The 24,775-nt window shown below is 40.2% G+C and overlaps 1 protein-coding gene across 1 annotated transcript in view; it reads left to right on the top strand.

The window, feature by feature from the left end:
* PRCP (prolylcarboxypeptidase) overlaps positions 1-24,519 on the top strand; it is a 29,279-nt gene extending 4,760 nt beyond the window's left edge. Inside the window, exons 2-9 of the mRNA XM_083854617.1 lie at positions 11,441-11,581; positions 12,683-12,784; positions 13,121-13,302; positions 13,994-14,151; positions 14,765-14,937; positions 16,122-16,286; positions 16,958-17,145; positions 21,460-24,519. Of these exons, the coding sequence (XP_083710743.1) occupies positions 12,689-12,784; positions 13,121-13,302; positions 13,994-14,151; positions 14,765-14,937; positions 16,122-16,286; positions 16,958-17,145; positions 21,460-21,664 (1,167 nt within the window). The 5' untranslated portion in view covers positions 11,441-11,581; positions 12,683-12,688 and the 3' untranslated portion in view covers positions 21,665-24,519. The remainder of the gene's footprint in view (positions 1-11,440; positions 11,582-12,682; positions 12,785-13,120; positions 13,303-13,993; positions 14,152-14,764; positions 14,938-16,121; positions 16,287-16,957; positions 17,146-21,459) is intronic.
* Positions 24,520-24,775: the final 256 nt, after the last annotated feature.

The raw sequence follows: 24,775 nt of genomic DNA, 5'->3' as shown, positions 1-24,775 counted from the left end.
TTTTCAGTCATAAGTCTAAAAGTTGCTTAGGAAGACATTGAAGTGGGTTGAGGTTATAATTTTTAATTATGGTTAGCATCTTATTTAGCATCTTATTGTGACTCAGGTTGGTGGCTCAGAATAGTAACAGATGTTGGGAATGGTTAGGATGGGTTTGTTTTTCATGCCTGGCACCATAATACAATAGCACTTTTGGCTTCTGGTTGAGGAAAAAACAAAGTGCTTTTTACAGAGCCCCTTGGTACCAATTAAAAGTTATGCCGGTGTTTAGAGGAGAAATGATGCTGATGTTTGTCTCTGAGGTGAATTACTTGGAATATGTGTTTTACTCATCAAGTAGTACAGGAGTACTTGGCAGCCCTTACTCTGTGATTTCATAGCAGGATTTAAAATGGGAACTGTAAGCTATAAACCAGGTCCACAAGCAGGAACAATAGCTCTTATTCAGTGAACAGGAAAACGGGGAAGTACTTGTTAAAACTTGTCAGTGAATTTTTATTTTTATGCACTACTTATCTATGGGGTCACAATGCAGACATCAGATTCTCAAATTAGGCAGGAAACAATTTCCTCACCACTTGCAGCCTCTTCCTTCAAGTGAGCAGTTAATACTAGTGACTCAAAAAACATCAATGATCACTACTCCCTCACTGAAAGTGAGCATTTCATATCTCACCAGCTTTAATTGTTAAAAGCTGTAATAGGCCACTGAAAGATTTCTGATAGACTCTCTAGATTAAAGTCTAAAGAGCCAAACAATAAACAGAACTGCCTATGGCAGAAGTAGTAAGCTGTTTACAAACCAGATGTGCAGGAGAACTCCTGTTAACTCGCTGAATTTGGCTTGTACCATGAGATTCTACAAGTTGAAACAGAGTCTTAGAGCTGGTTGGTTTTGGATTGTTTGTTCATGTTTTTTTCGGTTTGTTTTCCTTTTTTTTTTTTTTTTTGTGTGTGTGTTGGGGACTGGGTAGGGAAATATGGAGGAAAACAAAGTTCAAAAGGAAATTTTAAGTTCTGTGTCTATTTCTTCATCTGACTTTGAGGAGATCAAGACCAGCCATCAGCATACCAAGTTGTTGTAGATCATGCAGATAATTTGTAGCATTTTGCCAAGTTGGTGAGAGACCAGAAGTCAAACTTGATTATTTCATTTCAAGCTTTCAAAAGCTGAATACCTTAATTTATTTCATGCATCCTGTAATACTTGGATTTTACATCTAAAGCAGTGAAGCTTCTAAGAAATTTAGTGAGGTAAACCAGGCTGTACTAGGCCATCTTACTAATACTGCGAAATGGTTAATTTCTTTGTTTTCCAGGGTTGTCAGTTCAGAGAATTATGCATAGACATAATTGCATAATTATGCATAGACACAATGCATAGACAGAAGAATGGAATAGTGTTTCTTTTAAGCACAGTCAATAGATACCCCCTGCCTGTGGTGAAGTGGGCTAATTTTCTTTATTTTATTTTATTTTTTTTCAAGTTTCACACAGTGAGCAAAGAACAAAACTTTTGATCCTTGTGGGCTGTTGCTTCTAACTTTAAATTGATATAACAGTTTTTTTCCATTCAATTCACCCCTGCAGCCAAGATACAGATCTTGTGTACAAGTTCACCCTTGTGTCAGGCTGGAAGCCAAAGTGATTATGTGAAGACTAGCTGGAAAAGGTGCTTGTGGAGTAAAATTTGAGATGTGTGTCTCTTTGCTGAAGAGGAGCTTTCTACCTGTATGGGATACCGTGGAGCCATGGTACTGTGTGATGTCCTTTCCCTCTGATTGCCAATATGGACACGCTTAGTGGTGCAGGGAGCTGCAGATATTTCCCTGAATGCTGCTGATTTCCCCATCATCCTGTCTGCCAGCATCTTGCAGCGTAGTTGTTCCTTGGTGTTGCAAGCTTGCCAAAGTAGCAGTTGCTACATGGTATTTTTGCTATTGCATCAGAGCTGTAGAAGTAATTGCTGCTTTTCTGCTTTTTCTGAAATTTTTTCTCCACCACCTCAATATTCATCAGAATTGGTGTCTACTAAGTACATGATCCCCAGTGTCATGTGTAAAATACTTAGCCTTTTAATACTGATAAACTGTCATCCCTGCACTGAGCTTTTGTTATTTTGTTTATGCTCTACCTAATTAGATTATCTGAATAAATGACAGGACAGTTTTCCTCTTTGTTGTCACTGTTCATCTCTCCTTCCTTGGGTCCTCTGTTGTAGGATTAGCAATAGAAAATAAAATACAAGTAATAGTGGTTGAACTAAGGCTGGGAGAATGGTAAAGCAAATTTATTTATAGTTCTGAAAACCTGGGAAATGAAACAATTGCAACTGGAATTAAGCCTTAAAAAAATATTTAGCAAAGTAGACAGTTCTAGACCTTTTTAGGGTAAGGGTGGAGCTGGTTTAAATATTTAATTTGACTAAACAAAAATATTATCTTGGATCTGAAATGCTTTTATTCCCTGTGTCTCTGTTAAAAAGAAAAATAAAGGAAGTCTCAAATGAAAACTATGTTCATCAGAGAAGATGAAACTTTGCAAATTCTTTTGCTTAAACAATTAGTCCTACACAGAATTTTAGACCATTTCTAAAAAAACCTGGAATGCTTTTATGCTGCTTAATCTATGACATATTGACATTTCGCATCTAATTTTTTCCTTTCCTCTGAAGTTAATCCTCTGAATGTGATGGATTTGTAATTCAATCTGGAAAGCACATGGAAAAAATTAGTGGCCTTTGCCTGTTAGGGGTCTGAGAGACCTTGCACAGGGGTAACTTACTGGTGTAGTGCATCTTGGTGCTTTTTTCAGCCTTGTGAAATCACACCTTGTGAAGTAGGACTTTGAGCTGCTTGTTCCCTGTGCCTTGCCCCATCCCTTGTCCTGTGTAAGAATTTCACCAGGAAAATAATGCCTTGAATGGAAGCGTCAATGATGTGAACATTTGGGGTAGTTAATAGTTTGTTGCAGAGTTGTGTAGAGTCTGAGCAGCACAAGCCTCTTCATTGCTCTGAAAAGAACCAGGTGGCAGGGGAATGGAGACTGGTTAAGGAGTGACAGCAGTAAAGCTGATTGAAGCCATTCCTGCCTTGGTCACCCATTCTCCTCCTTGTGCTCAAGCTTTGTTGCTCTCAAGTCTGGGACAGAAAATGTTTAGAGTCCCTGTGGTACTTCTCCTTCCAAATGGAGGAGTTTTAACAGAGAATAGCATCTTCCCTGTGTCTGCTGGAGGATTTTACACCTAAGTAATTAAAGCCTAAATGTGTTTATAGTCTTCATTTTTACATGGTAAGCAGAATCTGGATGTTTGATTGCAGCACAAAACTATTAATGGTTTGTGGAAGTTGAAATCAATTTGTTTGTGTTCTCATTAGCTGGTTGGGCTTCCGACATAAAAATAACCTTTCATCATGTACTGTTTGTTTCTAACAAGGGCTGACCTGAGTACCCTGGTGCTTTCCTACAGCATATCCTGTAGCTGTTGAAATTTTCTTTGGTCTTTTCAAGTGTCTGTCCAAACTCTGTGACTCAGGGCAGGGATAGAGTTCCTGTCTGAAGTTTTCCTTGTTCATGTCTTTTAATCACTGAAGAGATAAATCTGTGCTAGAAATCAAACTTCCTTATACAGGATTGGGGGAGCAGGTGCTGTGATTTCTGCAGGATAAGAGAAGCTTCAGAAAGATGCATGAAGTGGAGAATCAGATACATTTAGGCTGCAAAAGACCTTTAAGATTACAGTCAAGGAAAAACTGGTAACAGTTGCCCTAGACCATCTCAGTAGTTGAATAGAAACTGGAAACAATAAATAGTCAAAAAGCGTGTCTGTTGTTATCTGTATGGTTTGGTAAATGTGATAGATTAACAAATAAAATTAAATCTGGTGAACAAAACATCTGAATTACAGAGCTTGTGGAAAATGACAGTGACAGAGTCAGTCTTGGCTTGGATGAGCATACTCTGATGGGTGGAAAACTGGCTGGATGGCTGAGCCCAGAGAGTGGCGGTGAGTGGGGTTAAATCCAGCTGCTGGTCTTCTGGAGAGCAGGAAGGCTCAGCAGAGGGATCTGGACAGGCTGAATCCACTGGCTGAGGCCAGTTGTATGAGGTTCAGCAAGGCAAAGTGCTCAGTTCTGCCCTTTGGTCACAGCAACCTCAGGCACTGCTACCAGCCTGGGGAAGAATGGCTGGAAAGGTGCCCAGGGTAAAAGGATCTGGGAGTGCTGGTCAACAGCAGCTGAACATGATCCAGGGTGTGCCCAGGTGGCCAAGAAGACCAGTGACATCCTGGCCTGGATCAGCCATGGTGTGGCCAGCAGGACCAGGGCAGTGACTGTCCCCTTGTCCTGGGCACTGCTGAAGCCACACCTCAAACCCTGTGGTCAGTTCTGGCCCCCCTCACTGCAAGAAAGACATTGAGGGGCTGAAGACTGTCCAGAGAAGGGCAGCTGAGCTGGAGAAGTGTCTGGAGCACAAGTCTGATGAGGAGTGGCTGAGGGAACTGAGGTGTTTCATCTGGTGAGAGGGAGACTGAGGAGAGACCCTAATGTTCTCTACAGCTTCATGAAAGGAGATTGTAGGGAGGTGGGTTTCTGTCTCTGAAGTAGCAAGCAGTAGAATGCGAAGAAATGACCTCAAATTCCAACAGGGGAGGTTTAGGATAGTAGGAAATCTTCACTGAAAGGCTTGTCAGGCACTGCAACAGGATGTCCAGGGAAGTGGTGGAATTGCCGTCTCTGAAAGCGTTCAAAAGATGTGTGGATGTGGCTCTTGGGGATGTGGTTTAAGGATGGGTTGTCAGTGCTGGGTTAATGGTTGAACTCAGTCTTAAAGGTGTCGTTCCAGCCTAAGCAGTTCTGTTATTCTAATCTATGATCCTATTTCTTTTAATTTCTGATATTTGCATCTAAGACTTTCAAGTTAGTGGATTACCCAGACCGATGCAAAAGGGTGCAGTTTACATCTCCCTGCTCTTCCACAGAGCACCAAATGATTGTGCATTTCAACAGAGGGATGCAAATCTTCAGTCTCTTCTGTTCCTTGCATAACTATCATCCTTGAAAGCAAGGAAGCACCTAATTCCTTGTATTTAAAATTAAAAAGATGGGACAAAGCTAAGCTTGATTTTTATTTTTTTCCCCCCCCTCCCTTTCCTGCACTGAGCAGGGATAAACAGAGAATCTTAGTAGGTACTGGTGGGATGAAACCTCAGTCCTGGCAGGCTGAACAAAATCTGTCCCCCGCCCTCTCCTCCTTTGTTATACAAACATTACAAGAAAGTCCCTGCCCTCATAAACTTCAAATTTGAATAGAGGAAGCAAAGGTTATAAGAGGAAACAAAACTAATAGGGCCAGCTGACTGGAATCCCCCACAGCCCATCAGGAGTAAAAGCAGGAATATAAACACATCAGTGAAATCCCAAGGAAGCTAAGGTCTACTCTGCTGTTCACACAGGAGGATATCCTCAGACTATCCTGTATCTTCCTGTCCTCAGGAAATAATTCAGACAGGATGAGCCCTCAAAACAACTCCGTGGACATTTGGAGAGTAAAGCATGACTTAAAATCCCCTGGCTTCTCACCAGTAAACCAACCAGCTTGATTTCACATGGGATATCCAATTTGGGAAAATAAAGCTATTGCATAGAGGATTGAAATTCAAGGCATCACAGAAAGGCTTTCAGACGCTCACAACCTTGCCAGAAACACAAAAGCATATAACATCAGGTGCTGATTTACCACCTCAAATGATATTAGATGCTTTCAGTTAAAAACTGCCCCGTGAATTATAGTCATTTTTGGTAAAGGCTTTGCTGCCCTGTCTCTGTAGTCACTGATGGCCCTGAGGTGCTGCTGAGAAGGAAGTGGGTTTTAGCCCACGTGTCCTGGTTTGTCTTTGTACTTTACTCATTGCCCAAGTTCCTCAATACTTCCAAAAGTACATTAAGCAGACTAATATCTGCACAATAACATCTAGTGTGCCTTATTGTCTCCTCTCCTGGCACGATGTGTGGCAGAGTGTCTTGTTGTTGGAGCATTTGAGGACGGCAGGGACAAGGAACTCTGCTGACCTGAGATATTCTAAAATACGTGGTTTTATTGCAAAGGTCGTGGGTAGAAAGGGCCTTGCCTTCAGCCACCAGCCTCGGCTGAAGGGAAGTCCCAGAGAGAGAGGGAGAAAGAGCAAGAGGGTAAGAAGAGGGGAGCAAGAGAGCAAGGTGGCAGGGGTCAGAGTACAGGGGGAAGAGAGCAGAGGTGAAAGAGCAGGTGAAAAAGAGAGCTAATAGAGTAGGGGGAAAAGAGCAAGCAAGAGAGGAGCTAAGAGCTCAGGGGGGAGAGAGCAAGAGAGCGAGGTCCTGGTTACAATACATTATATCTCCTTTTGTGATGAGTATTCTAATTTACAGTGACCAACCAATACAAGACACAAAATCCTATAGAATCTACAGACAGCCTGTAAGAACTATTACATTACCATACTGTGTTATATTTTAAGCTCTAAAAACTATACTTCAGAGTTTCCTGTTTTGCTATATTGACCTTTGGATCACTTAGCCAGCAGAAAGGTATTGTTCAATCAAAAGGGATTCTCCTTCAGCTGGCCAGGCTATTGTCTTCAGGTTATATAGTAACTAAGACTCGGTATCCTACAACTCAAAGTAAGTTTCCATTTCTATTTTGATGATAGATTTCATATTTTCAGAATCTTTTGATAAGCAATCATACTTATGTTTCCCTGATTCAACTTCCCCAACATCTTGTTTTATTTTAAATGGACTTTTAAAATAGCAAGAAAGCACATTATGAAAAAACCACCTTGAGATAAGTAATCTTTGAGAGCTCAACAAAAGCACAGTGTACATGCGTAGTTATAAGGTAAAGATACAGAAAGGTGCTGTGTAGTTCAAACAGAAGGCATCCAGGTGGGGTTTGGCCATTCCTCCCAGTGTGGTTTGTTCAGTGAGTCTGTCTGGGGAAGGTGCTTCACCCTGAGCTGATGAGCTGCACTTCTCTGTAGAAAGTTTCTCTGAGCTGAAGGATCAAAGCTGCTGACTTGAGCCTTCAGTCTGGTGCTCTCATCATCCTCGTGGGCTCAATGCCTTGTGCTGCCCACTGATGTTTGTCATGCAGCTCAGGGAGTGCAGTTCCCAGCAGCCCTGCCTTGGGGAGTGCCCACACTCTTCCATCAGAGCTGCCTGCCTCACAAGCCATCTGCCGTGTGTTTGTTTTTATTTTCCCCAAGTGCTTTGTGAGTCTTTGGACTCAAAGGTGTGCAGGAAAATAGGAGGCTTTCTTAATGGAGCAGTGTTCACAAAAGTTTTTGTATGAGGAACTGAAATTTAAGTGCTCACTTTGCCATCCTGCCTGTCTCGGCTAACAAGAGTTTCTCTTAAAGACTTATTCATAACTTATGAGTTTCAGTGCTGCTTTTTCTAATTTTGTCCTTCCTTTTATTAGTATCAGAATGACTGTTCTTGTGTCAGCTGATCATACTTTTTATCTGTAAAACATTTCTGTTGCATCGCTGATGATGACAGTGTTGTTATTTTTTTACCAAACTTGCCAGATAATCCTGTTTAGAGAAGCGTAGAACTTTGGGCTGAGTAACTGGTTTGCATTGATTCTAGAATGGTTTAGTTTTAGAAGGAAACTTTGGCATCATCTCTTTGAATCTCCCACACAAAGCAGGGCCAATTTCAAAATTGTTTAGGATTGCTCAGGACCTTGTGCTTACTGCTGACATCCTAGATGCAATTGTAATTATAAAAATTTTAACTGGAAAAAACATATATTTGCTAGTATGCCATTACCGTTGTTTTAACCAGCAGTTAAGGTGTTCTAAATGTGTACTAAACAGATTTTTTTTTCTTTTTGCTGTTGTGGTCTGCTTGTAAAAGTCTTTGCTTTTATCTTACTCCTTTTGCCTAAGAGTGGGGGGGAAGAAACCTTTCTGGTTCAACTTTTTAATGACATCTGCTTTTAAATAAATGTATAAAAATATTTGGTTTATTTGAGTACTACAGTAGGCTTCACACAGTTGCTGGGGTTTATTACCTGTTTGCAGGTCTGTTCTATAAGGAATGATGAAATAAAGAAAATTGTTTGAATGAGACTCAGCAGCTCCTGTGCACAGCCCTGCGCTCCTGCTGCACAGTTTGGCTGCACAACAGCTCCACCTGCTGTTCCTGAACTGCAGCTTTCTCTGCCTTCCAAACCTTTCACCTCACAATTTTATAGTGATTCTTGGGCTTCTTCCCTCTGGCTTGACACATTTTAACACAGTTTTTACTCTTGTGAGAAGATACTCCTTGGGAAACCCTCCACACCGTGTTTTGATGTTCTGGATTTAGAATTTCTTTGAATTTCTTGGCAATAACCAGCATTTGTGACACTTTCTCCTCTGACTGCTTTACAAACATTAGGTTTTGTTTTGGATTTTTTTTTTTTATTTACAGTGTATGTCTTACCCTTGCAAAGACAAGATACTGCAAGGTATGAAGCCACATCATCTAGAACTAAAGGAGTTTCCGGAGTAATAGCTACTTGTGATTTTGTTTTGTTTGTTTGTTTGTTTTGTTTGGGTTTTTTTTTTTTTTTTTTTTTTTGTTCTGGAGAAGTCTGGATTTGTGTTTGTTCTGCCTGGGATCTTACACGTATCCACAGTTGGATGTGCTATGAATATGATGAACAGAGGCAATTTAACTGTTGTGGGAGTATCAATTTTTTTGACTGAAGGAGGAATAGGAAAGAATAACATGACTGATAGCAGTGAGGGAGTGTACAGCATGTCAGAGTCAAGACAGATGACTCTGATCAACATGGTTACTAAAACCACTAAAAGAGAACTTAAATTCCTGTACTTTCCTCTCTCTTGGTTTTGAAAGATAGACTGACTAGAGCATTGTGATTTTATGGTTTGTTTTGGGGAAGTAGACTTGCAGATCACATCAGAGGAGAGACTGCAGTAAATCATATCTCTAAAGAATACTAGCCATAATTTCGGAAAATATGTGAATGTTGGAGTATTACTCTCCTAATTTTCTAGCTCCTGTGGAATAGGAGTAGTAAGAGGGTCTTTAGAATCTGTTCTGCCCAATACCCTGTTGGATAAGCTCAGCCTGGTATCAAAAAATTTCTCTCTAGTTTTTTTTTTGCTTGGTTTTCTATTTTTTTGGTGTTTGCTTTAGTTTTTGCTCTGTACTTTTTTTTTTTTTTTTGGCTGTTGGATGTTAAGCTGCCTGCACTGGCTTATATCTTTGTAGTTGGGAAAGTTGAAAAGCTTTTGGGCTGTAGTCCTCAAGCTGGCACTTTAGCTTCAAGCAGGAAGGATGTAGAATCAAGTTCTAAATATAAATATTTAATTTTAGATGATTCCATAAAAGGCAAGCAGGACACATGGGCCTGTTTTTCCTGTCTCTGGCAAGCAGCCTAACAAAAAATTTTAAATAAAAGAAGAATTTCCCCCATTTACAAATAGACATGGAACAAAAGATGTGTTAGTTGTGCTTTCTAATAGTGTTGGAGTTTATCAAACGATATAGTGACTTTTTAGATGTGCCTTAACTGATTGTTCTCTTTAATTGTCCCAAGGTCTTATGGCCAGAGACTTTTTCAGTGGCTGATGTTGTTCTGCCTTTCTACATTTAATCACTTTTAAAATTAATAACTGTGGAGGTGAGCTGTCACTGTGAAACAAGCCCAGCGTGTGTTGTCAGTACTGAGGTTCAGTGAAAGAGCCCTTAAATGTGCTCATAATAGCATCACCATGTACTTACAAGTGAGGAGCAAATGGCCTCCCTGAGGAAAACTGTGAAAGTACATAAAATAGTTTTATTTGGGTCTGGAAGCAGTCACTGAAGTTACCTGTTGAAGGCAAAGACTTTGTCTCTCATGCCTGTCCACACCATGCCCAGACCTGCTCCTGCTGTTGTAGCAGTGAGCTGCAGCACACACCTCCTCCTGCTTGAGTCCAAGAGTGAGTCACCTTTGAGGGAGTTTAGAGACTGTAGCAGACTGTACATCTGAAATAAGTTCCTGTGCTCTCTTTGACCCAAAGCAAATACAAGTACCTGGTGTGGAGTAGCTGGATCCTGCAGGTCAAGCTTTAGGCTTTTCTGGGTTACTGTGATAACAGCAAGTGCTTGGATTTGGGTGTGATCTGCTGCTTTTCAACTTTTACTTGCAGATGTTCCCAAAATAGGGAATGTGAAAGTTTGTTTCCTGTAGCATCTGAGAGGTGTGGCAGAGTTTGGATGTTGAAGGCAGATGGATGGATGGATGAGCAGAGATCCTCAAGCCAGCAGATGTCAGGCTGTTACCACCAGCAGGAACTATGACAGGAAAAGGTGGATTGATGTGCTGATGAAAGTTAAAATTAGGAAGGTACAGGTCATCTTCAGCTGATGAATAAAAGTAGTGAAGAACAGTGAATACATGATAATTAAATAGGATAGATCTGGAGTAATTCTGTGGTCTGGTTTATTTTATATTTCATAGCAAAAGCCTGTATGGCTATTCCAGAATAAGATTATGCCCATGCAAGGAGTTACTTGTAAAAGCAATGGATAAAGTTTTCAGTGTGGATGAATTCTAGGGTAAAGGTAGAGGTGGATGGTGAATACAAAGTGGTGTGAGTAAAAGCTGTAAAAAACTGATCTTAGGAATTGAATTTCTAATGAGGGAATAAATCTAACAGTGAGATTTGGATTAAGGGGTATGATGTCTACAGGCTGGCAATATTTGTAGAGCAGTGGTAAGCAATAAAAACACACTTTCTAACAAGAATCTGTTTAAATTTAATTCTTGTGCCAGAAGGAGGAGAGAAAGAAGAGAGGTGGTATTTTTGTTGGTTTTAGTTTTGGAGTTCTTTCTTGTTTAGTTTGCTGTGGGTTTTTTTGGTTTTTTTTGGTTTTTTTGTTTGTTTGTTTGTTTGTTTGTTTGTTTGTTTGTTTTTTTTTGTTTTTTTGTTTTTTGTTTTTTGTTTTTTTGTTTGTTTGTTTTGTTTTGTTTTGTGGGTTTTTTTTTTTTTTTAAGAACTAGGCTAGTAAGGTTTTCCAGAGACTTGGAACATCCTGTAATGACTCTTTTTACTTGTTGATAGTTTTATTGCACAAGGTACTTTGTGACCTCTTAGCAGATTTGACTAACTTCCTAAATATATTTAGAATATCTGGTGTTAAGTAGGGTGCTATAAAAAGGGCATGGATTTTTTTCCTTAATGGCTGAAAATAATATTTCTCCTTCAGTTATATACAATATATGTAATTCTGACTATTTTTTTTCCACAAAGCGGAAATAATTTGGTGAATTAGGAATATAAATTAATTTAATGACATATATATTTTTAATTTTAACTCCCAGTTAGAGGCGTCAGCACTCCCAGTAGGCTCCAGGATCAGTTCTAGTTTTCTGAACATGTTGCTGATGCCTGTTGTTACAGATTGATCACTTTGGATTTGATGAAAACCGGACATTCCAGCAGCGGTACCTGGTGGCAGATCAGCACTGGAGGAAGGGCAGTGGGCCAATACTGTTCTATACAGGCAACGAAGGAGACATCGAGTGGTTCTGCAACAACACAGTAAGTGGGAAATAGCGGGATCACAGCCCTACCTGCAGTAATGGCATACTGAAACAGGGAGGAGGAACAAGAAGACAATCACAGAAGGTTGTTGAAAGATAAGTTTGTAATGATTGCTGTGATTGTTATAGGAGGAAGAGGAAGCTGAACAAAAGCACAGAAAAAGTGTAAGGGAGTTCAGAGTCCTATTTGAAGCCCAAACAAACCAGAGGGATGCACTTGTATTAAATTCCTGGAGCAATGAAGAAAATTTAAAGAGGGAACACCATAGTTGCCCTGAGCTAACAACTCAGAATTTTTGGACCAAATTAAACTTATCTTAGTACTTCGGATTCCCCAAGTAAAATGGAAGATTTTCACGTTTGGATTTTTGTTTCTCTATTAAGTAAAATATGAAGGGAGCTGGAAATCAAAGCCAGATTGACTTTTTCTCTGCAGTACCTGTGGAAGTTTTTGCTTCCCTGACTAATACAAATGCAGAATGGAGTGTGTGAGGTTTTTTTCAGCCATTTCAATACAAAGTCCAGTAACACAACAGGAGATGGCATGTGCTGAGCTCAAAGCCACTGAGGACTGCTTGCATGCTTTGTGTGCCAGCAGATGATCTGTTTGCTTCTTCTCATAGCTGGTGGTAACAAACTGTTACCAACAAGTAATAACAAGTTGTACTTATTTATTAGTTGAAAATAACTGTATTGCAATGCTTTAAATTATTGCTTATTGCCAAACAAGTGTTGTGTTTTCTGTAATGTAGTCCTAGGATAAGTGCTTTTCTCCTGTAGCCTTTTTTATTTCCTGTGGATTAAGCTCATGCTATAGGAGTTCTGTTGGAATTGCCTGTGTATTCACAAAACAAGAACATATAATATTTAATAGCATTGAAATATACATACTGTGTATATATCACCTTCTCTAGGTTGATATCTCTTTTGTGTGTTTTCTTACTTAAATGATACCTTAAAACCAAGTTGCACTCTGTCTTTCTAGTGGCATTTTGATAGATATCTTTCTAATCAAAGAATTGGAATACACTAGACTGAAACTAGAGACTTTTAAACAAGTTTAAGCAATTATTTTCAGTGTCTGTTTTCCTCCAACTAGGGTTTTATGTGGGATGTGGCTGAAGAACTTAATGCCATGTTGGTATTTGCTGAACATAGATATTATGGAGAATCTTTGCCCTTTGGGAATGAGTCTTTCAGTGTAAGTATCATCTTTTGTTTCCCCAATAAATTTATTCCATACAAACATAATTCTGTGTATTTTAATTCTTGCCAGGGCAATGAGTGTTAATTTGAGTAAGATGTTACTTTTATGTAACTATCAATTCCAGGGTAAAAAAACCCCAAACCTAGAGTTTGGGGGTTTTTTTAGTGGTTTGAGGGACACCTGCAAAGAATATTTCATTTGTTCTCGGGCACAGATCTAGGCCTGTGATTTTAGCTGTAGACTTGATTTTATCTGTAGCTGCTGTGGGGAATAGAAAGTCTGCTGCTGGAGACAACTCATGCTGTCCATAACCTGAATTCTTTCTCTCAGGATTCCAAGCATCTCAATTACCTGACATCAGAACAAGCTCTGGCAGACTTTGCAGTACTTGTTGAATACTTAAAGAGGACCATTGCAGGAGCCCAGCACAGTCCAGTCATAGCCATTGGAGGGTCTTATGGAGGAATGCTGGCAGCCTGGTTTAGGATGAAATATCCCCATCTGGTTGTTGGGTGAGTGTGCCCTTCCTGCTTAAACAGAGCTGGCATTTGTTACTTCTCTGCAATAAATATTACTGCTCTGGGTGAAATACCATGATTCAAGCTGGCTTGAATTTTTCAGTACTGGGAGAAGGAATCAAGTTACTTTGAATTTGGGAAGAGGCACTGTTTGCCTAACAAAGGCAGCTGTAGGTCAGCAGGTAATGGTTGGTGTATTTTGTCAGAGTTATCTGTTAGTTTTGTGAAAACAACACAGGAACACTGACTTGGCACCTAATTTTTTTTCAGGGTCTCCTGACTTCCTGATGACTTTAGGCAGGTCTTTAATCTCTTCCATACCCTAGTTACCCTCTTGGAAACAAGCTAGAGAGTTTATTTTCATGGACTGGGCCTCTTTTCATTTAAGTTCACACAATGCTTAGTGAGAAAGACCCAATTGATAGATAAGAATGAAAAACAATAAAGTAACCAAGTCTGAATTTCCACCTCTTGTATTTGCTGATATTTTTGCACCAGTGTCCAAGACTTACATCCTCCAGCAGCCTTATGCATACAGACCCGTGGAATAATTTTGCAACATTATGGTTAGTTCACCTAGAGTAGGGTGTCCAATCTGCATTATAAATGCTGCTTAGACAGTGGCTGTGGGGAGAGTATGGGAGACCATTTGCAGGGTTCAGAATCTTTTTGTGTCCCTTTGCAGAGCTCTGGCAGCCTCCGCCCCAATCTGGCAGTTTGATGGTTTGGTTCCATGTGGCACATTTTTCAGCATAGTGACCAATGATTTCAAAAAGAGTGGCCCAGGCTGCTCAGAGAGCATCCAGAATTCCTGGAATGCTATTAACCACCTTTCCTCAACAGGTAAGACCTCACCAGTGCTTTTTCAAAGAACAGTAATAATCAGGAGTGTGTTATGGCTTTCCTTTCACCTGGGAAAGTCTTGGGATTTTTGAAACTCTGCTCGTAGTGCTGAAAACTGCCTAGTGAACCTAGCACTACTTTTAAATGCCTATTTTTGTTATATCAGACTCCCTTCAGGCCTGGTGGGATGCAGAATCCAGGTCCAAACATTCCTAAGGTCAGATAAGAACAGACTTAAGATCAGAATCTCAGTGCTTATTTTCCTTCTGTCAAAATAGGCCAGATAGTCATTAATGTAAAAAAAGTACTTTTTATCAACTGATGCATTCAGAAAAAGAAAATTACTGTAGTCACTATGAACTCAGTGATAGGGACTCAGTTGGACTTGAGGATCTTTCCCAACCTAAGTGATTCTGTGATTATACAACTACCTGAAAAGAGGCTGTAGTGAGGTGCTGACTAAAATTTGATATGCTGTACTTGTATGTGTGTGGAATAGTTTCACTAAATTAGTTAGGCTAACTGAAAATATTTTATAGTAGCAGCACAACTGACATATGTGTTAATGATACAATCCACTAAATATTGTTTTATCCATTTATTTTTATTAAAGATGCAGGTTTGCAGTGGCTTTCCAACACATTTCATTTGTGCAGCCCCTTAAAAACTCCTCAGGATGGTGTTGTATTGAAAAGTTGGCTGACTGAAACATGGATAAACTTGGCTATGGTGAATTATCCCTATAAAGCTGATTTCTTGCAGCCTCTGCCAGCTTGGCCTATACAGGTAATTTAGAAACAATATCTTGTAGAATTGACTATTTGGTTTAATTAATTCTCTCCTCCTCTCCTAGCTTGCACCTTTTCCTTTGTTTTCCTGGCTCCATAGAAGCATCGTGCAGAGAAAAAACAACCAAAATAATACTTTGTGCATGAGCTGGTTTGTTGCCCAATTGCCACGTGTAGGTCTGATAGGTTATATCAACAGCCCAGGAGAAAGAAGTGGCCAGGGATGACTGAGAAACCTCAGCTGTCCTGCAGAGCTGTTCTCGAGTAGCAGAAATGCTGCACAAAAAGCACATGCAATTAGAGTTTCTGATGTGAGACTTAGCTGACAGAGCTTGCAACTGAACACGTTTTGAGCCTATGTCCTTTTTGATGTGGGAAAACCAGTGAGACATAAGATGTGGATCTCCACAAACATACTCCTTGCAAGGTCTCTTTTCAAAGCAGAACCTCTTTTTACACTTGCAAGCCTTTGCTTGTGCAGTTCTGTTTATCCACAGTGCCCTCTCCAAGATTTCTATATCCTTGGAGTGTTTTCATTCTTTTAAGACTCTGATTCAATTTCCCTGCAGGAGTTTGGGTTACTATGTAAGGCAGGTGAGGCAGGTAAGATATAAGTATTTTAGTCAGTAGTTAATTATAAAATCAAATCTTTCTCTTGTGTGCAGCCTGCCTGATGAAGGAGAGAGGGAAATTCATCTGTCCTATGTGGCTGTCTGCAAAGAGCAGGATAAACACCTCGAAAATTATTTCTGCTTTTTTATCAGTCTGAAAGAACTAAGAAACATGCTCACCTCCACCACTGTCCATGTTACCTCTATTTAACTGAGGTATAAACCTAACCCAGAAAAGGCCCTTACCCATCTGGACAATACAAATGTATAAAATCTGATTTATATAGGCTGTGTTTTTTGTTTGTTTGTTTGTGGTTTTTTGGGGTTTTGTTTGTTTGTTTGTTTTTGTTTTTTAAATTAATCAGGAAATATAAAGTTTCAAGTTCCTCATAGTAGCATGCACTACACATATGTGATACTACTTGTTGTGATAATCAGGGTATATAATTTCAAAGACACTTTCTGGAAGTGGTCTGACTGTACTTGGAAAATAAATTAATATCCTACCAGGTGTTGTGTATTAATATTTAATTCCTATAGATTGAGACTACTTCTTCTCTTTTCATTGCAGGAAGTCTGCAAGTTCTTGAAGGATCCCAGTCTCTCTGACAAATTGTTGCTGCAAAATATTTTCCAGGCAGTAAATTTATATTACAATTATACAGGAGAAGCCTCATGCTTAGATGTGTCGCTGACTGCAACAAAAAATCTTGGTGAAATGGGTTGGTTCTACCAGGTATGCTCACCAATCTTTATAAATTGCAAGTTAGTGGTAGTTTTTTGATCTAGAGCTGATGAGAATTGTGATTTAGCTGTCAATATCTTGTGCGAGATATTACTGATGACAAACGTAGTCACAAACCAAGTATAATTGTAGTGGGGAAGGCAAGGCAGAAAAGAGAAGCAGCTTTCCCAGGAAGTGTGGATTGTATCTTCATTATCTAGCTGCTTGCTGAGTTTCAGGTGTATTTCGTCTGGTGAGAGGGAGGCTGAAGGAAGACCTTAATGCTCTATAGATCTCCCCGAAAGGAGATTGTAGGGAGGTGGGTTTCTGTCTCTGAAGTAAGAAGCAGTAGAATGAGAAGAAATGGCTTCAAGCTGTACCAGAGGAGATTTAGATTGAATATTAGGAAAAATGTCAAGCACTAAAATGGGATAGAAAGGGAAGTGGTGGAGTCACCATCCTGGAGTTTTTTAAAGGATACTAAGCACTTAGTACATGGTTTAGAGGTGGACTTGCCACTTTTAGGTTTATGGTTGAACTCAGTCTTACAAGGTCTTTCCAATTATGTAGTAGGTAGTAATTACTCATCAAATGCTGTTTGAGCCTTCTTTTTTAAATACTGCAGTAACAGCTATTGGATGTTCTTCTGAGAATATACTTTATTGACCTGCCCTTTCTTTCAGGCTTGCACGGAGATGGTGATGCCCTTATGCACAGATGGTGTCAATGACATGTTTGAGCCTCAGAAGTGGGACTTTGATGCACTTTCAGAAGAGTGTTACAGCACATGGGGAGTGAAGCCTCGCCTCTCTTGGATTCTTTCCATGTATGGAGGAAAAAACATCAGTTCACACAGTAACATCATCTTCAGGTAAGCCTTGTTTCAACTGATAGAGGCTTCTACCAGTATGGGTTTCCAGTGTAGAGAATCTACCCCAAGTAGCAAAGGGATCTGTCTCCAGCATTCTAGCTGAATAAATGATGGGCATGCTTTGTGCTGCTATTGAGAGTAAAATGGTCAGTCTGCAGTGGCCAAAGATGCCAACTGTTCTGTTACTGCCTGTGTGACTCTAAAAGAAGAATCTGGGCTGGGATTCTGCCAAACATCTTATTTCTATGTGGATTCCTTCTTATCTTGTGGTGAAAATCCAGGTTTCCCATGCTGGTAAATTCCTACTTTTATGAACGCAAAGCACTGTTGCTTACACACAAAAGGAAAGTCTAAATGAGTTCTAGCTATAACACAGGATCTTGGTCCCAAAATTATTGCTCTGAGTGATAGCCTTGTGAAGGGGCTGGCATAGCATTCCTTTTTCCCTTTGATACAGAAAAGAGAGGAAAGTAACTTTGGGAGTTTTTCTATTACTGCCAAGAGCTTTTTCTTTTAGTAGCATTTAGGCAAGTTTCAACAAACTTGTGTAAGCTCCAAATAAAAGATGTTTCTATTTTAATGAGGAATACTGGTAATACAACAAAAATGAAGCGCTTTTGTATGTGTACAAAAAGTGAAAGAAATGTTTCAGTCTAGCACAAAAAACTAGTCCATGCTGCTTGCTCTCTATTCAGCCTTCACTTTCCTGGTTTTTAAGATTAAACTCTGCTGTCTTTAAAGGGAGGTTAATGTGACTTTACTTATGCTATGAGGTGATCCAGGTGACTACTGTCTGTGTATCAGGTTCTTATGTGGGAGGGAGGTGTTCCACAAACCCATTGAGGCCTGAGGAGTCCTGACTTGCTGTACCCATTGCCCATTGTGGGAAGCTCCTGGATATGTATTCCTCTGTGTTCTGGCTAAAATTTTTCAAGACCTTTTCATAAAACACCTTGCCATTTCTACAAACCAACCTCAGAATTAGTCTTTTGGATGTGGTAGATAGGTATGCATTTTAAAAGTAGAAAGTTCTCACTCGAATTGGGGATTATCTTCTGGATTGCAGCTGCTAGTGTCGGTCTGTTTGGCTGCGAAGGCCTTTTGCTTTCTTCTTGTTTGCCTCTTGCTGTTTCTGTCCCAGCGGGATATCTACTCTGGAGTGAGAAATCCCACCCTTTTTTGGAAAACTTTTTAATAAAAAAAAATTTGTTGGTTTCACTTAGTTTCTGCAGTGTGTTGCTTATTTCCAAGGCTGCACAGCTCTGTACAGTAGAAATCCGCTTTGTAAGCGATAGACAAGCAAACAAATCTAAATAAGTGTTTAGGAATTTATGCCAGCTGAAGGAGCTGGAAATGAGAAAAGCCTGAAAGCAACCAAATGAATGTTAAAGTAGTGCTGTACACACAAAGCTTTTGTATCTCAAGCTGGGATGTTTCTCTTCAAACAAATACATTGTCAACACTGTACATTTTATATAAGAGCCTTTTATCCTCAAACACTGCAGAGTGCTTTACAAAAAACATCCCAGTGTTTACCAGGGGATGTGGCTCCCTGTGGGGTGAAAAGGACTGTGTTTCAAGTGACAGGCAACTTGCACAACAGTGTAGTGCAGGAAGGGAGAAGTACTCCATCTAAAGAGAACCACTGTAGGGTGGATTTATCCAGACACAGTGGGATTTGGCCAGGATGCTTAAACTGCTGCTGCTGCTTCTGCCTCTGTGAGCAGTACATCACTCTGCACAGTCACACTGTTGTTTGTACTGTGTGGGATTAATGCAGGGAATTCCATTGCCATTCTGGTACCTTCCTGGAGTTATGCAATGTATAAGTGGTTACTTAGGCCGTGGGCAGGTGGTACTTGCCTGTCCTGGGCAGTACATCTTTATTAAAACAGGTCTGAGGAAATTTGGCGTTTCAGAACACTGTTTCCCCTTTCCCTTCCAGCAATTTTCACTCATCTTACTGGAACATGCTGTATACTTGGTGTGGAAGGGCTGCACAGTGGTGGGAAGTGACATTTTAATACTGTTCATACATGTGATGGCAAACAGCTTATAGCAGGTGTAGTGTCTCATCAGCAATGTACTGTGGTAGTCAAAATCAGCCCAGGCTACACCAGACAGTATGAAATTTGGTGTGCAGAGTCTAAAAATGGGATTTTTTTCAATCTCAATGAATCACACCTTAAATCGTAGGCTTCTAAGTCAGGGTACCCACATATCCAGTCCTGCACTGGCATGGGAGAGGCACAAAGTGAAGGCTCTTTGTTAATAGATTCTGGTGCTCTGTGCAGAAGGGAGAATTGTTAGCACTAAAGAAGGGAATGGAGGCAAAGAAGAGAAGGCAGAACAATGTGTGGCTGAAGAGAAAAGGTTAGAGAAAAATATAAACAGGAAACATAACAATTCTGGAGGGCGGTCACATTAAAAAGGATGCATAGACAGTGCTGCTACAATTGTGTAAAACTGAGCAGAGCAGAAGGGCTTAGGAGAGTGAAGAGAATGTAGGAAAGGAAACTGTTGTGGGATAGGCAGAACTCTATGTATGCTGTCAAGGAAATACGGTAATTGAAAACAGGACTAGCATGCTAATTTTTGCATTAGTTTTTTTTCTGAAGTCTACTTGCCTGGCCACTGCTAGAAAGAAATGTCTGACCTATTCTTTCTCTCCTTTTGCTTCTTTGGTTTATACTGGGAAATTCCTGTCCTGTGGGATGGGCAACTGAGTACTTAGGCACATGCTTAGTTTTAACACATAAATAATTCATTCCAGTTGGAATGATCTTAATCTGCGAAAACTGCTAAGATTTTTGATTTTGCGGTGAACCCTCCATCCCCCTTCCCTTCAAGTTTCTCTTCCCAAACTGTGTCAGTCCCTCTGGTGCCATCCTTTGGAAGGAGGTGCAGAGGATGCAGCCAGAAGCTCACAGAAAAGCCTGTGGCATGCTTAGCTTCCACATGACTAGGACCAAAAGATCCAAGTTAATGTGCATCATGGGTCTCTCAGCAACTCATCCCCCTGTTGCCAAGGTGCTCTGCTGATTCAGGTGACCTTTTAAATCCAATGCTTTTGGCTTATTGGGCAGGTCTCAATGCTTTTTCTTTTGCAGATACAAAATGTTTCTCTTGTCCTAAGTCATATTTAGAATCACTGAAAGGAAAGAACTATAGAGATTCAAGATACTTAGTTGTTTTGGAGTTTTTTTCAGTTTTAAAACAAGTAAAGTATTTGTTTAGACCCCATCAGGTTTTTACTCCTGATTATTTCTAAAAAAAGTTCTTTTTAAAAAAATCATTATTTTACTGTTATTTTCTGGTGCTGCCATTGTGGTATTTTTATAGCTGCTTATCTTTGTGTCCAAAGATGTTTTAGTTTCTTAGCTCCTTCTGGAAATTTACTGTCTCCTACCACAGCCCATCTCTGACATTTCCTTTTGTGGGCAGGTCCAGTGCTTTAAGTGAGAAACAGATCTAGGTTTGTGTAGTTCCACAAGTATATGGATGTTGCATTATTTGTGCAGAAAGATGGGCCACGTGTGGGAAGGGCATTGCAGTAAAGGAAAATCAGGTGGAGTAGGGGTTATTGGGTCAAGTCCAAAGCTAGGAATGAGAGATGGAAAGCTCCCTCCCAGCTTAGCCATTGGATTGCTCTATGGACTATTATTTGAAGCCATATCTATAGTGTAAGGAATTTTTAAAATTGATTTGGGAGGAGGGGGGAGTAATGGGATTAATTTGTCCTGTCACAGAGGAAGAGTCATTTTAGACAATTTTTAAAGGGATAAAATATTCATTTTCATATTGTTGTTATTAAAGTCAGTATACTAACAAACCATTCAAGCATTTCTTTGCAAAACCAGTTGGTACTCATCTGAGACAGCAAAAGGCAGAACTTCCTAAAAATTCAGCTCTAATTACTCACTAAATTCAGTGAGTAATTTGTTTATGGTAGACTGTGAAGAAGGAAAGTGAAGTGCTTTGATTTGGGAATTTGGGCATGTTTTGGTAGAGGGAAACATGAAACTTTTATGACAATTACAGGTGGCAGCAGATTTCTCTTGAGAGGCTTTTGCACTCTTACAGGTTATTATCTGAATTAGCAGATAATTCAGAAGTGTAGCCTTACTTAAGCTGCTGATAGCTCCATACCTCTGTCAAGAAGGTGCTTCTTAGCAGAGGGGTGGGCACAAGACATGGACTGAGGTCTGTTTCTGTTGCTGCACATGCAAAACTAGTAGAAATGTTGACGTGAGCAGCCGCGTCACTGGTGACTGCTGTGCACATGGACCCTAATGAAATAGTCTTTCCTTACAGCAATGGTGGCCTGGATCCATGGTCTGCAGGTGGGGTGACCCAGAACATCAGCAGTTCCCTCGTGGCAATTGTGATCCCAGATGGAGCCCATCACCTGGACCTACGCAGCCGCAACCCTCTGGACCCCAAGTCTGTCCAGCAAGCTCGAGCCATGGAGATCTGCCTCATGAAGGAGTGGATTGAAAAGGCCAGGCACAGCCACTGAAGTGCTACTGCAACAGCTGTAGCCTTCACACCTCTCTTGGCTTTGCTGGGGAGTAGGGCCAGGACTTGTGATATGGTCATTGGAGCATTTCCCTCCTGCTTCCTCACCTGCACCTCATCACCATTGCTTGTGTCCACCAGAGGGGCAGGCAGCAGATGGATGGAGAGCATTCTCAGATGATAAACTCCAGTCAAAGTGCATGGATTGAGCTGCCTGCTCTGGTTTGCTTTCCTCTTCTGCTCTTCTCAGATGCTGTACTTTACCACACAGTAAGGGGTTTCTGTTCTAGGCTTGCTGCCCTTCTCCTCACTGCACTGAGTGGTTGTTCCAACTGCTGGTGTATCCAATAGTGGATTGGAGTGTTGTTGATGGTGAAATCCTACTGCCTCCAGTGTGACTGAACAGAAATCACATCTTACTGTAATGTTTGGTGGAGAGGTGGGGAAGGCCTGGGGAAACTGGCTGTGCTGTTTGTAAGGGAACTAAACAGCCCTTACCCTTTGGAATCAGTGTTGGAAAAGAAATAAATGTACAACTTTTTTCCTACCTAGTTTTCCAGCAGCTTTTTAATCGTTGGATTTTTGTATTCTGTGCCGTACCGAATGGTCAGGGCTGGGCCCAGACTCACTTTTTTATAACTGGCTGAGCATGCAGAATCTGCATCAGGATTTTTTCTTCTTTTGCTATGAGTCCTAATTCTGAGATATCTGTCACTATCTGTGATGATGGTTACCAAAGAAAACTGAGTATATTTTGTGTGTGTGTGTATGTTTGTATCCCTCACAAACACTTAGCTTTTTTAAATCAGGATGCTTTTGAAGCTATTCTCTTAAAAAGCAAATGTGACACTTGTGCTGGCTACATCTTATGAAGTGACAAATAATTGGGGCTGTGCCTTGTGTGGGTTCTTCCCTCCCCTCCATTCTGTGTATTGTTCAAATTCTGCATGATCTGTTTGCTGATGGCTCTTCAATAAAAGCCTTTTAAAAAAAAATTGTTTGCTGGACAAACTATTGAAAACACAGAATGCAGCTATTCCCTTGGATCAGCCTAAAGCCTGATGCTGAGCTCACCAAGCCAGGTGCACTGGGCTTTCTGTAAGGCTTCCAAACCAGACAAACTGCCCTGATTCATGAGACAGCATATTTGACATTAATAAATGGCTGGGGCAGAGTCCCCTTGTTTTCCAGCTTTGGCTTCATTCACACTGCAGCCCTTCTTCAGAAAGGATTCTTTGCAGTTTAAAAGACAACTCCATTTTAGAATGACTCAGGCAAGTTTTCATGTCTCCAGACTCTTAAAATTCCATCTCTGTTGAAAAGTTTTCTCAGCTTTGATGATATGCCTGATAGTTGAGTATTTTCCTAAGATCCCAGGTGGCCTTTTCTGTTTCCAGTCTCTTCCTGTCCTCTGGGAACAAAGAGAACTCAACACTGAATTTTATCTTTTCTAACACTCCTGTGGATCTTCTTTCCAATAGATTTTTTTTCTTCATCTAGTGTTAAAAATGGCATTTATGTTCAGACTCTGCAGTCTGAATATCTTGAGCTTTTGAGTGAGGTAGTTTCTTAAAGACTCGAGAGAACAAGGCTAGATAAGAACTACAGGGCTAAAGGATGAACTGGATAAGATTTGCCTGAAAGCTGTTGGTGTTCCCCTTTTCCAATAGTTCCAGTTCTTTGCTGTAAATATACTCCAGACTCTCACTCACGGAATTTAGAATAACATATCGTTGATTCTTTTGAAACAAAATTTATTGGTTTAATCAATTGCATTACAGCAAAGTTTTAAGAAATATTGTTGTATCTTCTTACACATTAATTGATTGATGCGTGGTTATGTCCCATTTTACTGCAGCATGAGGAATGAAACCTGTAAGAGTTAATATAAATTTAGGCATCAGAAACTATTTAATTGAGCAAGCAAGATCCTGGTCCAATTGTACCCATTAGCCCACTGACTGCACAGGGTGCTACTCAAAGTAAAAATTTTGGGATAAGCATTTTCCTGTTGCATGGATAAAGATATGAACAGCCCAAATTAACAGCTACTCTATATTATTAGTCAGCTTGTGTCTCCTCTCTCTTCCCTGCTGGTGAACTTAGTGTCTCAGGAAACAGCTGCTGCTTTGTTGTATGAAAAACACTTTTTAGTTTCAAGCAGCATAAGTAATTTAAAATTTTATTTCTCTTTCTCTTTTCATGCCTTTAATTAGCAAAAAAAGTCACCTTCAACAACATTTAGGACAACATGCAATTTCTCAACTTTAAGTTTTGTGAGATGACAATTAAAATTATTTTCAGAGGAGTTTTGTTTGTGTTTTTTGTTTATTTGAGGGGATGTTAATAATCTTACAATTCCATACAACTTCTGTCTGTTAGACTGATTCAAGTGAACTTTGGATAAGGTTCTTATTGGTTGGATCAGCTTATGAATGAGGTGACTGGTTTTTATGGTTCATTTAATTGATTTTACTTCTTTTCCTGTCAAGCTGAGTAGTCAAAACTTTAGGTCTTATTTATCTCAAACATTCAGACTTCATCTTAAAATCCATGCACACATCTCTGAATGCTACCAAGGGACTGTCTTGTGGTTTGGTGACCTCATCTAAATGTTGGCTCTCCTGTGTGTTTCATACAGGTGGGAATGAGTTGGGCCATAACAAATGGGTGATTTATCTCTCCAGGCATATGATGATGGGCCATACTTCATCTCAGGCTTATGCAAGTCCTTGGTTTGTGTCAGAAATTCCTGGAATTTAAGACTCTCTGTTTCCTACATAAAAAAATGTAGAAGGAAAAAGAATTAAAGTTTTCTCTGAAGCATGAATCTTAGTGGTGAGCCTGAAGTTTGTATCAATAAAAATGCATTAAAATAATGTTGAGTTTCTGGAACTGGGTTTTGTTTTGCAAGGGACATCAGTTTTTATCCTTGGGCAGATTCCAAGTTCTGCAAGTGACATTGTGGGGTTTATACTTGACTCTTGAGGGGTGGGGGAAGAGCTGGTTACAGGAATCCTCGAGTCACACACACGGCAGTCAGGATGGCAGATGGTGAGTCTGCACTCCTTTGGGAGTTTCTCACTTCAGAGATTTGGCTGTGGTGAGGAGC

The sequence above is a fragment of the Zosterops lateralis genome, assembly GCF_965231275.1.
Source record: "Zosterops lateralis genome assembly, chromosome: 2".
Lineage (NCBI taxonomy): Eukaryota > Metazoa > Chordata > Aves > Passeriformes > Zosteropidae > Zosterops > Zosterops lateralis.
The sequence above is the reverse complement of the archived record's forward strand: the minus strand, read 5'-3'. Positions and strand labels throughout refer to the sequence as shown.